The sequence below is a fragment of the Mastigoproctus giganteus genome, chromosome 13 (assembly GCF_048544385.1).
Source record: "Mastigoproctus giganteus isolate SK-2022 chromosome 13, ASM4854438v1, whole genome shotgun sequence".
NCBI classification, from domain to species: domain Eukaryota; kingdom Metazoa; phylum Arthropoda; class Arachnida; order Uropygi; family Thelyphonidae; genus Mastigoproctus; species Mastigoproctus giganteus.
The window spans coordinates 68,799,375-68,813,095 of record NC_143587.1 but is presented as its reverse complement, the minus strand read 5'-3'; the positions used below and the strand labels follow the sequence as shown (position 1 = coordinate 68,813,095).

General features: G+C 35.3%; 1 protein-coding gene across 6 annotated transcripts in view; it reads right to left on the bottom strand.

Moving 5' to 3' along the window:
* LOC150076142 (serine/threonine-protein kinase SIK2-like) overlaps nt 1-13,721 on the bottom strand; it is a 362,913-nt gene that overhangs the window by 50,913 nt on the left and 298,279 nt on the right. For all 6 annotated transcript variants that reach the window (XM_090387046.1, XM_090387049.1, XM_090387050.1 and 3 more), the window contains 2 exons: nt 13,139-13,262; nt 1,093-1,328 (listed from right to left, as the gene is read on the bottom strand). In XM_090387046.1, coding sequence (XP_090243172.1) covers nt 1,093-1,328; nt 13,139-13,262 — 360 coding nt within the window. The remainder of the gene's footprint in view (nt 1-1,092; nt 1,329-13,138; nt 13,263-13,721) is intronic.

The window sequence follows — 13,721 nt, the reverse complement described above, 5'->3', positions numbered from 1 at the left end:
ATCAACAACTTTCTCTCTCACAAAAACCTTGTTCTCCAGACATATATAAATAAACTTATGCTTATATACTGTACTGTTATTGCAGCCAGAAGAGTTTAAAACTTCGCTGAAACTTTTATTTCAGTAGAAAAACTACTGCAATGGGATGTGCATTTTTTGTGGCAATGTACATTGCCTTAGGACCACAGCCATGATATTGAATTATTTCTTGGGCAATGTCTAAACTTGTGCAAACTTGTAAACTTGTTTAAGTAGTTGTTGTTGTTATTTGGTTTTTAGGAGCATTAGCAACTAAGGCCATATTGCTCCGGGGATATGTGGTGGTCATTCCCTGACCTTTCCGCATCCTTCATATTTGGTGGTCACGGGCTTTAACCTCGGTCTAATCAAGAAGTGTGTGCTACGCACTGCTGCTCCTGCCCACCTGGCTATGGAGGCACCCTTGTTTAAGTTTACACAAATACTTATTATTGCTACTAATGTCATCTCTTAAGATAAAGAAGCTTTTTTGATAAATTTTTTGTTCCCAAGCTTGAAATGCCTAGTTGTCACTTGTCATTGCAGTTTATTAATAAAAATTATTATGCATGGTTACTTAATAAAAATTATTATAAAAATAAATTTTCAATGAATATCTGTGTTTATTAAACAAGAGCATACTGATATCCAAGTTAATTATAAAAGTGTGCTTACTGGTGCTGACATCATATGCATACATGTTAAATAAAAATTGTCTGTCAATTGTCTCAATTGTCTGTCATATCACTTCTGGTTATTGTGTTACTCTAGTTGCAAGTAATAAAACTGGAATGTTACATCTATATTTTAATGTCAATTTAATACAGCATGTTAATTGTTAATGAAGCTATAAACCTGGCAAACTGTAAAGGTATTTAATGTATATTTCACAATGCATCATTTCAAATATTTTATAATCAAGCCTATAAAATCTGAAAGAAAATTCAATATAAGTTTATAAGTTTAGAATGAATAGTATCTATGAAGAAACAGTTTATAAACCAGCAGTGTATTTATTGTTACTTATTTCAGTTGTGCATATATGTAATTTAAATGGTCTATAACTCATTTTACCTGTTTTGTTTGATTTGTGTCAATGCCTAAATTTTGCATTAACCTTAAGATCTGTTCATTAAAATCTCCAGATTTTGCATTCTCTTTATCATAAAAAGGAAGAGTAGTTGAAGGAAAAAAGACTGATCTGGGGATTCTAGCATCGACCTGCATCCATTTGTGCCTCTTTATTTCATCAACTGTATATCTTTTAGAAGGCTCTAGAACTAGCATCTTACGAATAAGGTGTTCACATTCTAAAAAAAAAAAAAAAAAAAAAAAAAAGACAAAATGAATTGGAACAATCTTTAAATACAGATGTCAGCACCAGTTGCAATCTTTTTTGATTTTCAGCACAAAATTAAATTAATGCATGAAAAGTTTAGTACTTTTTAATTTGAACTATTATGAGCACCATTTAAAAAGACAAAAATAGAGCTAAAAACAAGTACAGTATAAACTTTTCCATCACTTATATATATATATATATATATATATATGTATTTTTTTTTTTTTTTTTTTAATTTTGGCTGATACTGTATAAGCTGGTATGTAGTGTAAGAAAGGAGATGGTTTCAACTTGCATTTTGATTTTTTAAACTTTCTATTTTTTTGATAATTATGTAAAAACAACTAATACAAAATTGAGCATTTGTTGAAGCTTACCTTACTTAAACAAAAAATCATCTTCTGCTCCTCGATTTACTTAATTAGAAGATTATTGATTCATTTACTCAAATGAATCAATAATCTTCTAATTAAAATCTGGTATGTCCATAATTAATTCTCTCCCTACAGACAGCATAGCTAGAACAGATAACCTTTCCAAGCTCATTGTCTTTCTTATCTGGAAACTTATAAGATAGCCAATGGTCCTCCAATACTCACTATTTAATTGTATTACTATATTAATTTCTACAGTGTGCTAGACACAAATCATTTTTGATCAAAGACTCTTTTCTTTTTTTTTTTTAATATGATTGACTAAGTGACTTACATCAATTATGCCTGGGGTTACCAGATGTCTCGGGTTTTCAGTCTCTTAACCTGGCATCCTAAAAAGACCTTTTGGGATGCTAGGTCTAATGATGTCCTTGTCCAAAAAATAAATTCACATAAAAAAAAAAAAAAAAAGATGGAGTTTATGTCACTCAAGGTTATGTGATTCCTTATTTTCAATATAAACAACATTGTGCTGTGTTGGCTGCTAATGCTATCTTTATAAAGGAATGAAAATTTTTTTGTTAAAATTTTTATTCCCAAATTTGGAGGATGTGATATCCTCTTTTTTGTTGCAATTATAAAATATTAATTTCAGCTTTTTTTTTTTTTTTTTTTACACAATTGAAAATGGTGTTCTATTAAATATGATTTGCTAAACCTAATTAAAAATATGGAATAGGGCAGGAGTGGCCAACTTAATTTGTGATACAATCTACTTTTTTCCTTCAAAATGTGCTGCGATCTACCATCTCAAAAATTTCATTGCACAAGGTGCACAAATCGAGAGATGACTGTACAAAGGGTACTAGGAAAGTTTTGCAATATGACGCAACAATGAATCACAGGAAGCTGCTTGTTGCTGCATGTTGAGACATGTTCATACGTGCATAGTAGCCGCCGCGCCAAGTCGATGGGCTCAGTTATTCATTAGTAGTGAGAGTGTAAAGTGCTTGCGATGGCATCGTGGTCACGAAATGAGATAAGGACAGTTTTGCGGTATAATTTTGTGCGTGGTTTAACCATAGACCAGTGCTTAGAAGAAATGACTCTTGCACTAGTGATGATTGTCCACATCGTACAATGATATTCAGGTGGTATAGAGAATTCCAAAGGGGAAATTTCACTCTGGAGATTCTGAGAGGCCGGGAAGGCCACGAACGTCAGTTACGGAGGAAAACGTTACTGCTGTGAGGAAAATGCTTGACGAAAACAGGCGAGTGACCTACCAACAGATAGAGGATACTTTGGGCCTAAATGCACCAGCAATTCGTTCGATTCTGCAAGATCATTTGCACGTGAAGAAACTTTGTTCTCTCTGGGTGCCGCATCAACTGACTGAATAGCAGATGACACGACGTGTGACTTGGTGCCGGGAGATGTTAAAAAAGTTTGATAAGGGACAATCTCGGTATGTGAACAACATTGTGACAGGTGACGAGACTTGGCTGTACTATTACGATCTGCCGACCAAGGCTCAAAACAAAGTTTGGGTCTTTGATGATGACGACACACCCGTAATTGTCAGAAAATCCCGATCTGTAAAGAACAAAATGATAGCTGTATTTTTCAAATCTAGTGGAATTGTGGAACGTGTCGTTTTGGACACGCAGAAGACAGTCACAGCTAAGTGGTATACTGAACAATGCCTGCCTAAAGTCATTGGATCTATGAAGAACCTGCGGCCAAAGTCAAGAATGGACACCTGGTACCTCTATCACGATAATGCTCCAGCTCACCGCGCCAAAGCCTGCACCGAATATTTGACCACGACAGGACTGAAACTTCTCGAGCACCCTCCCTACAGTTCAGACCTTGCTCCCTGCGACTTTGCACTGTTCCCGCATGTGAAAATGAAGCTAAAAGGGAGGCGGTTTTCCAGTGATGAGGACCTTCTACGGGCTTAGGACAACGAGTGTGCTTTACTCCCTAGTGAAACTTGGCAGAACTGGTTTAAAGATTGGTTTCGGAGGATGGAGAGGTGTATTGAATGTAGAGGAAATTACTTTGAAAAAATTAAATAAACAAAGCTGTATTGCAAAACTTTCCTAGTACCCTTTGTATATTTAAAATTCGTCATGATTGATCGAAATTAAATTCGTGATCGACTCGTTGGCCACCCCTGGAATAGGGTATCGGGCCTGTGGTCAGTGTTCAGTCTGTATTTTTATTGGCTGTTCGCATTCAGCCACCGAAATCAAAACATTATCGCAAGATTTGCCGCTTGTAAGACACTGGCATCTCACAGACACCACGTGGGAATAGGGGTTGTCTAGAAGAAAGGTGGATGCTTTTGCTTACTTGACATATGTTAAAATGCCAAACAAAAATTTAATGTCTTGTAATTCATAGTATATCAAAAGGAAAACAGAAAATACTGTATAACCAGTTAGAGAATATTGGTGGGCAAAGGTGCACAGTTGAATTTTATTTAATTTATAAATTAAAAAAAAAAAATTTAAAAAGTGATGTTTATCAGATACCATTGCTAGCAGCTGAAGGTTAATAAAAAATTATTACATACACAAAAAATCTGGGAAAAAAATCTGTCAAGAATTTAAGTAAAGCAGTGGATACTATTTCAGTAGACTTACTGAAAAAGTTTGAGAAAATAATGTAACCCTGTGTTGTTTTCTTGTCATAACTGTAAGTGGGACACTTATCCCTCCAGTGATAGAACTTAGGCTAAGCCTCATTAGAAGCAACTATGATTATCCATTTTTATTTTTAGGCTACTCTGTAGTGTGCAATGCTTTTTGGGGAGCTGCTAAATGGAACTTTCTTTATTGCTTAAAGATTACTTTATTTTGTAACTTTCGATATGAATTTAGTAATGTGGTTATTATTTGTGTTTCTGATTAAATTAGTGAATTTGTTTTTTACTTGGCCTTTGATGTTGCTTAGGGAACCACAGTCAACTTCTGCTATCATTGTGTTGTATCAATAAAAAAAATTTGAATTTTGCCACCATTATGTTGTATCAATATTGTCTTTTTTTTTTTTTTTTTTTTGTTAGTTGTTGGCGCATCGGTTTCTGTGGCCATAATGCACCTCCCAAAGTTTTTGCATTTTACTCTGATCCAAGCCCGAGGCAGGATTCGAATCAGCGACCTTTGAGTTGCCAGGCAGGCACTTTACCCACCTGGCTAGCCCGGTCGGCATCAATATAGTCACTACTTGGAGGTTTGTATTGGTGTAATCAATATCAGAAGTGTTTCTGTTAGGCCTACAAACTATAAATTTATAGCAATACAAATTTCATAACATAAATACTAATACAACTTTAGTACATAGTGTAATCTAAAATAGCATAGTCTGTACTGCCATCAAATAAACAGAATTAGTGTAGTGTTATTCTTTTTGATCTCTTAGTTTCATGAGCTGTTTTTAAATTAAATTTAGACTAAAATCAATGTCTCAGACTAGAGCGGCAAAGCAAAAGGTTCAAAATAGTGGCAATGTTTTGGTTAAAAGAGAACTTTTGTATTATGTGTGTTACTTGTGCTCTAATTGTGAAGTTACCTCTAGCAGGACATGTAACAGCCACAGGGGATGCCTTTGTGTGTTCATTGTAAAGAGCATAAGGAGATTAAGTGCAAACTGAGTGTTCTGATGAGATTATACAAGGGCTTGAAGAATAGGGTTGGTGGGAATAAATGATAACAGCCTTGTCAATCAATTTGGCCCTGAAGACACTGTGCAAGGCTCATGGGGTAGAATTTTCCTTAGAGTGGTCTGTTCTCGTTAACAAGATAGGCTGTTTCTACAGGGAAGGGACACACTTATATAGAAGGGGTGCAAGAATATTTGCTAATGATAATGAAGCAGTGTTAGGTGGGATGAAAAACTGCTAGCATGGAAGGGGGGATTACAGACATATATTAACAGGAGCCACAGGCAGAGGTAAAAGTGATTCTTGCACTACATATATTGAAACATGCAGCACCCTGGAAAGCAAGGTGTTGAGGATTTCAAGATCTACTGGGGCCTTCGTGGAACAATCAAACACATGGGTTATGTTAAGGTTACTAAGAGTAAAAATAGTTTCATGTATACTTCCATGTACACTAATACTTAGGGCATAATAAATCCAAGTATTAAAATTGGTATAATCAAAGGGAACAACACATCCTTCAGAATTGCAACCCTCAGGAGCACACCTGTGGAAAATTTCCAAAGGTGGAAATCACCTTTGGAAATTCTTCAGCAAAATAGCTATCGATCCAGGTGTGTTAACAAAGGTACTGCTAACACCACAGATAAGTTTGTAACCTACTTCCTATGGAAAGAAGGGGATCAACAACAGACCAACCTTCCCCATCTCTTATCATTCTGTCACTTTTACGATTCCAGGTGTGCCAGAAAATAAAAGATCAACATGCAATTTAAGGATTCCAGTAAACACTGACTCAATGTCAAAGCTCACCAGAAAAATCCTTCTGAGAGAAGAATTTCGCTTGGCAGAATCTTCTAGATGAACTGTTGAGTATTTGGAGCAATATTAGCTTCATGTTACACAGTTCCTGCTTTTCATGTCTCCTTCTAACAGAATAATTTTCATACAGCTCTTAAAAACATACTTTATTTATCCAGTTCATATTGAATTCTTGGTTCTTTGTCACTTTGGTTCTGTGTTTGTCAGATGGAGTTGTGATATCACTTTAATTATTGTAATAATATAAAGATAAGCTACAACCTGAATAATATCTCCAGTCACTCTGAGAATGGAAATGTGTAATTATTCTGAAAATATCAATGATAACAAATGATCACTTTCTTAACAACATAGTGTAATTTTGTGTTCTTACTATTATAAAAATTATGAAATTAGTATTAGTAGAGGCATATGATGCAAGAAAGCAAGCAATTAATGCTTAATCTAGTACCTATATAATGTCAAAACAAGTTATATATTAAAAAAATTATATATTTTTGTAGTGAGTAGATACTTTTAAATTTTACATTTGCCTTTTTATGATAAAATTATTTATCATTTGGCTCTGGGTGTGAAATTAAAAATTAATAGAAAAAAAAATCTCTCTCTCTCTCTCTCTCTCTCTCTCTCTCTCTCTCTCTCTCTCTATATATATATATATATATATATATATATATGCACGTGAACTAAAAATGAGGTGTGTAACTTTCCTTTTCTGTGAATGGTGTGAATTATGTTAGTATAAATATATTTATAAGTAAATATAAGTACTAGGAAGCTTCCAATTTAAATATTCATGCCAATTAATAGCAGCTAAAATAAGATGTAGTAAACTGGCTGTTACTTGAGCACAGAAAAATTACTCAAGCATTTTTTTAAAAATCTTAACAGACTTTTCTTAACTGGACAGTTTGAATAGGAAACCATTCAAATGGCAATTGCTTTATCCCCTTTTGATTTAAAAAGACTTTATACCACTCATAAGATATAGTTTGATTGAATCGGCATTTGCAAAAAAAAACCTAATTCCTTCCATCCTCCCTTTATCACCACCAGTAAAAAAAAAAAAAAAAAAAAAAAAAACGAAGGAAATTATAAAATCGGAAAATATACCTGCTTAGAATAAATCAAAGTCTGTTTGTTTGTTTGGTTTTTAGGAGCATTAGCAACTAAGGCCATATTGCTCCGGGAATATGCGGTGGTCATTCCCTTGACCTTTCCGCATCCTCCGTATTTGGTGGTGACGGGCTCGAACCCCGGTCTAATCAAGAAGCGTGTGCTACGCACTGCTGCTCCTTCCCACCTGGCTACGGAGACACCGTAAATCAAAGTCATTAGCATCAGTAGAGGCATATGATGCAAGAAAGCAAGCTTATGCAACATCCGCCAAAAAAAAAAAAAAAAAAACCCATTTCACCCCTCCATTTGTTCGAAATACCTGTCCAGCTGAGCCTTAAATTTATTTAGGCTATCAACTTCACAACAAGGGATGGAAGTCTGTTCCACCAACCAACTACCTGCTGGCTAAAGGCAAATTTCTGCACATCTATCCTACATCTGTCTTTCCTCAATTTGAATTTATGCCCTCTCAGGTGATTATTCTAAGCAAGAGGATGAATTCCATCAGCATTAAGCATGCTCAAACCATTCAAGGCTTTATACACCTCTATCAGATCACCTCGCTGGTGCCTAGTCTCCGGACACTGTAATTTGCAAAACTTAAGCCTTTCTTCGTAAGAGCAACCCTTTGTTCCATTCACTAATCTTGCTGCCCTTCTCTATACTTGTTCCAGCAGCTCTACATCCTTCTTGAAATGAGGCCTCCAGACTTGTATACAGTACTCAAGGTGTGGCCTGACAATTGCCTTATACAAGGGAATAATCACCTCCTTATCCCTGCTAGAAAAATTCCTGTATATCACTGACAAGACACCATGAGCTACTCTTGCAGCCCGTCTGCACTGCTCAGAAAACTTCATATCTGCCTGCCCAATTACCCCCAGGTTCTTTTCATTGTCTACCACTGTCAGTGTAGTACCACAGGGCTGATACGTTGCACTGGGGTTACTGTTTCCCATATGTAGTACTTTACATTTGTCAATGTTAAACTTCATTTGCCACCTTTCAGCCCATCTGCTCAACCTTTCCAGATCCTGTTGCAGCAGCATACTGTCAGTAGTGTCCTTAACAACCCTGCCAACCTTTGTATAATCTGCAAACTTGGACATTAAGCTTGATATACCATCATCAATATCATTTATAAATACAGACAACAACAATGGACCCAACACTGAACCCTGAGAGACTCCACTAATAACATTAGTCCACGATGAGCAGTGTCCATTGATTACCACTCTCTGTCTTCTCCCCTTCAATCATCCCTTTATCCATAGCAGCAATTTGCCTCCAATGCCACACTGCTCCAATTTGTGCAGCAGTCTTCCATGTGCAACAGTATCAAAAGCCTTTCTAAGATCCAAATATATAATATCAAAGTTATTCCCTGCATCGAGTTCTTTTGTGACTGCATCATAGTATCCAATCAAATTGGTCAGGCAAGACTTTCCCTTAACAAAACCATGCTGTGTCTGAGCTATAACTGAAGTCTTGTCTAGATGATCCTGCAGTGCTTCTTTAACCAGTGCCTCCATTAAATTTCCTGGAACAGAAGTTAAACTCACAGGTCTATAATTACTTGTGTCAACCTTTGATCCTCCTTTGTGAATTGGGGTCACATTTGCACATCTCCAGTCTACGAGTACCTCACCTGAGTCCAAAGAAGCTCTCATAATTAAGGCTAAGGGTTTGCTTACTTCCTTTGCTGCCTCCTTTAATATAACTGGATAAATCCCATCCACCCTGGGTGCCTTTTTTATGTTTATCCTCAACAATTTCTCCTCCACTTTCCTCTCAGTTATTACAAAATCATCTAGCTCACTGCCAGAGTTTACTTTACCTCTGGCATTCCCCTTCCTCAATAACTCCTCATGTGTGAATGTAGATGCAAAATACTCGTTTAGTTTGTTAGCCACCTGAGCAGGATCATCAACAGTTGAACCATCAATATCCAATGGACCAATATGATTCATCCCTTTCCTTCTAGAGGTTACATAAGTAAAGAACTCTTTTCTGTTTTTCTTTGCATCCTTTGCTAAGGATTTCTTATAATCTGCCTTTGCCTGCCTAATCTCCTTTGTTACTTGGTTACAGACCAGCTTATATCTATCACAGGCTTCCATGTCACCCATTAATTTATATGTATCCTATGCATTTTTCTTCTCTGCCTTATGTCTCATGTTCATCTGACATCCATTTAGGCCTAAACCTTGAATAATATTTCTTAGTTGGTATGTAAAGCCTAGTTGCTTCCAAGATAAATTCTTTAAATGCTTCCCATTTTGAATTTGCTGTTGGTAATATCATCAGTTGGTCCCACTGTATAGAATTTAAATACTGTCTCAGACCATTGTAATCGCCTTTACGAAACAAAAACCCTTCCCTTTACACCTGATGGTAGTTACTTCTTTAAGTAAATCCCACTTCAGCACAATGTGATCACTGCCATCTAGTGGTCCCTTTATCTGCAGATTCTTAATGTATGAAGAATCACTACTGATAATCAGATCAAGAGTATTACTCCCTCTAGTTGTCTCCCGAACATGCTGATGTAGAAAACAATCATCCAATAAATCCACAAAAGCCTTGCTAGTGTGTGAGTGACCAACCCACAAATTCCAGTCAATATCCAGGAAATTAAAACCCCCATTATAAGACTCTCTAATTTACTGGCCCACTCTATTTCCCTGTACAGTTTCTTATTATACTCATCAGAGTCATCAGGTCTATAGCACACTCCTACTCTCAGTTTTGATCTCCCAATGCTTATGTCACACCAAACTGACTTGACACTGCACTGTCCAGTGATGTCGACTGGCTTCACTTCCTTGGATTTTATGTGTTTCTTAACTAATAGCATAACCCCTCCTCCCTTCCTATCCTGTCTATCCTTTCTGTACACATTGTACTCCCCAAATTCCAGTTCTGCATTGTTTATATCTGTGTGACACCACGTCTCTGATATCCCAACAATATCCGCCTTTGATGCCTTGAGCAATACCTCAATTTCATCAAATTTATTTACCAAACTCCTAGCATTGCTGTACACGCAAGAATACATGCACCTGTTCCTATTCTTAGCTACCCTAACACAACCCATGTGTTTACTTGTACTGGAATGACTCCCAGCAGTCTCTGAAGTACCCTGGATCTTTTTTTCCATGCTGCTGCTCAAATGATGCTATTGGAAGAGACAAAATGAAATAAAAACAACCATGAGATTTTTGGCGCACTTATTGGATAAAATAAGAATAAAATTGTTAATTAGATAAAAAGGATGGTTCTCTCATGCATATTCTCAAAAAATGAGGATCATCGCAAACCTAAAACATCACTTTATTTAACTTTTTATTAAACTATACATTTTGAATACTTACTTCCTAAAAGGAAGCTTATATCTTTTTACAGAAATAAGGCTGCCACAAGAAGCTAACTATCATGGAGATGGAACCTTATTCCTGTGGTAATATGTAAGCATCTTTTTTAAGAAATGCAGTATTAAAATCAAAAAATTATATTAACAAAATGTTAAGGTGACATTTCTCTCTCTAATCTGTGCATTTAAACTAAACACACAACTTCTGAACTGTTCAGAATTTCTTGTAGTGAATACTAGAACTGGAACATTGCTTTCACTCAAGGAAATTGTAATTAATTATAACCAATTCTTTCTGCTTGATCATTTTATTTCTAGTTATGAATTTTCATGCATGGTATCCACTGACCTGGACAACTATATGTAACCTTTTAAAATACATCACTGCCTTTCACATCACCTTAGATATGTTTAACAAAAAAACAAGTTGACACATATCAAAGAGAAAGAAATAACAAAATGGACAATTTATACTTACTGCTAAACAGGATAAAGAAATAAGATTGTGAAAGAGAGACAGAGTGGAGCAAAATATGGCCCAAAGTCCCAAATTTATTAAAAAACTTTTTCCACATCTTATTCTGCAACCACATTAGCTAGAATTTGTTTTTAATTAAAATGACCAAACTGCCAATCAACATATAAGAGGTGTCCAGAAAGTATGGTATAGAAGGCTAATACAGATTCATTTATTGAGCCAGGGATAAAACAGTTGCACATAAAGTAGAAGCATCTTATTGTTATTTTTCTAAATAACTGCCACAGAATTTTGCCACATCCACCAGAAAACAAGTGCATGGATACTTCTAGTGAAGAAAACATGTTAATCAAAAGCAGTTAAGCATTAGCAACTAAGGCCATATTGCTCTGGGGGGATATGCGGTGGTCATTCCCTGACCTTTCTGCATCTTCCGTATTTGGTGGGCATGGGCTCGAACCCTGGTCTAATCAAGAAGCATGTGCTACACACTGCTGCTCCTGCCCATCTGACATCTTCTGCATGCAGAAGTTCATGGTAAATTTCAGGGCACAGGGCTGGCAACGAAGGCAATTAAAATCAATGATTGCTTTATGTACCATTTAGGGGTACCTGCTGACATTTACACTACTTACACATATAGCTGAAGTACCAAAAATATCCAAGAGCAGCATTCCAATTGTTTTTTTTGGAAAAAAGTAAAGAAACAGTTTAAAATGGGACACATTAAAATTTTATTCTTAATTCTTAAATTATAATAATATAATATGGACAAATTATATCTTTAGTAACATCACTCTTGTTATACAAAAAAAAACAAACAAAAAAAAACTTAGCATAGGAAAAGGTGGGTAGCACACTTTTTCAAGGACAGGGAGCCACAAATTTTTTTTTTATAATTATACAATTAAAAATAATTAATTATGCAAGTCAAAGTGAATACCATATTACCAAAATTCAAACTGATGTAATTCTAATTCTTTTAAAATATTTCTACATTTCTGTTTTTTGTATAAAGTTGACATCAACATGCCATAAAAGAGTTAAATATGCTTCTCAGCCAGAACATCATTCAAGCCGGGGCCAGCCCTGTGTGGATGATTTTTTTGCTAAAATATTTATTTTTGCTAGAATATTTATTCTGATGTTACATGCACATTAAGTACTCTGTTGTGTTTTAACTTTCCATATGTTGTTACCCCCCCCCCCCAAACTCTGTGAGGAGAAATGATAACATTAACTTTCTATTATGACTGTTCATACTTTACTTTCCAGGCACCTCTTATTCCATGAGGATTTTTTCTTTTTACTAAAATGAGCATGGGAAGATTGTTTTTTCCTTAATTTTATTCTTGAAAACAGTAGCAAAAAATTATAAAATGAAAAAGAAGTTCTGAAAATAAAAACAGTAAACTGATTTTCAGCAAGGCTTTCGGCAAGAATTTGACACAACTATAGCTGAGTGGGTCAGTGTAGCGGTACAAAGTTGCTCATGCTTGGTGTTAAAATCCACTGCATATGATGGTATTCTTGTAGCTCCATCTTTTAAACTCCACTGACCCTATCTGACTGTTCTGGATATAAACAGAAAATCTATTTAAGTTTCTATTTATTCATTCCTACCTACCCTTTTCAAATAGAAGTTGCTTTCACATGATGATTCATCCATTATAAGAATCACTAATCTCTATTAAAAAAAGTCACTATTGTAATAATTTTAATGGATTAGAGACATACAATGCATATGTCACATATGACATTCATTCAAAATTTCACTAGGGTAAATTTCTTGTATTCCCATTTCAAAAACATGAACTGAAAGACAGACATAAATGATAGCCTCTTTTTTATATTTCATATAAGAGCATTAACATAGTTAAATTATGTTAAAAACTTCTAATCATCAAAACTTTCAATTTATCAGTTAATAAATTTTACCAACCTGAAGACATGAAAAATGGAATTCGAAAGCGGCCAGAAAGAACCCGCTCTCGTAGCACCTGAAGTGAACTGCCATCAAAAGGCAAAGCACCACAGACTAGCACATAAAGCACCACACCCAAACTCTGAAGAAGGAAAAGAAAAAAAAAGGGTTGCAATATCAATCATGTTATTTCTTAAAACACAGGCACATCATCATCATACGTATCACATCATCACACAGACTAGCTTAAACAATAAATATCTTTCAGTGTGAAAAACAAAACATTGTGCAATCAAATGTCAGTCTTAATTTAGACTGGTTGGCAGGTATCTTATGATTCATATACCTGGCAACGTTTTTTTTTACAAATCTCACTCAACCCTTTAAATTTTTTTTCAGAGAAATATAGACTGGTTTGTGTCTGGATTGGCATTTTAGAACCTTTCTTCCAAATTAATAATAATAACAATTAATTAATGTGATCATACTATGCAACAGGTAAATGATATTTTTTTCTTATAAAAAGCAGTAAAGCACATTGACAAGATATCTGCTTCATTCATTCATTCATTCATTATATATTCATTCATATATTCATTCT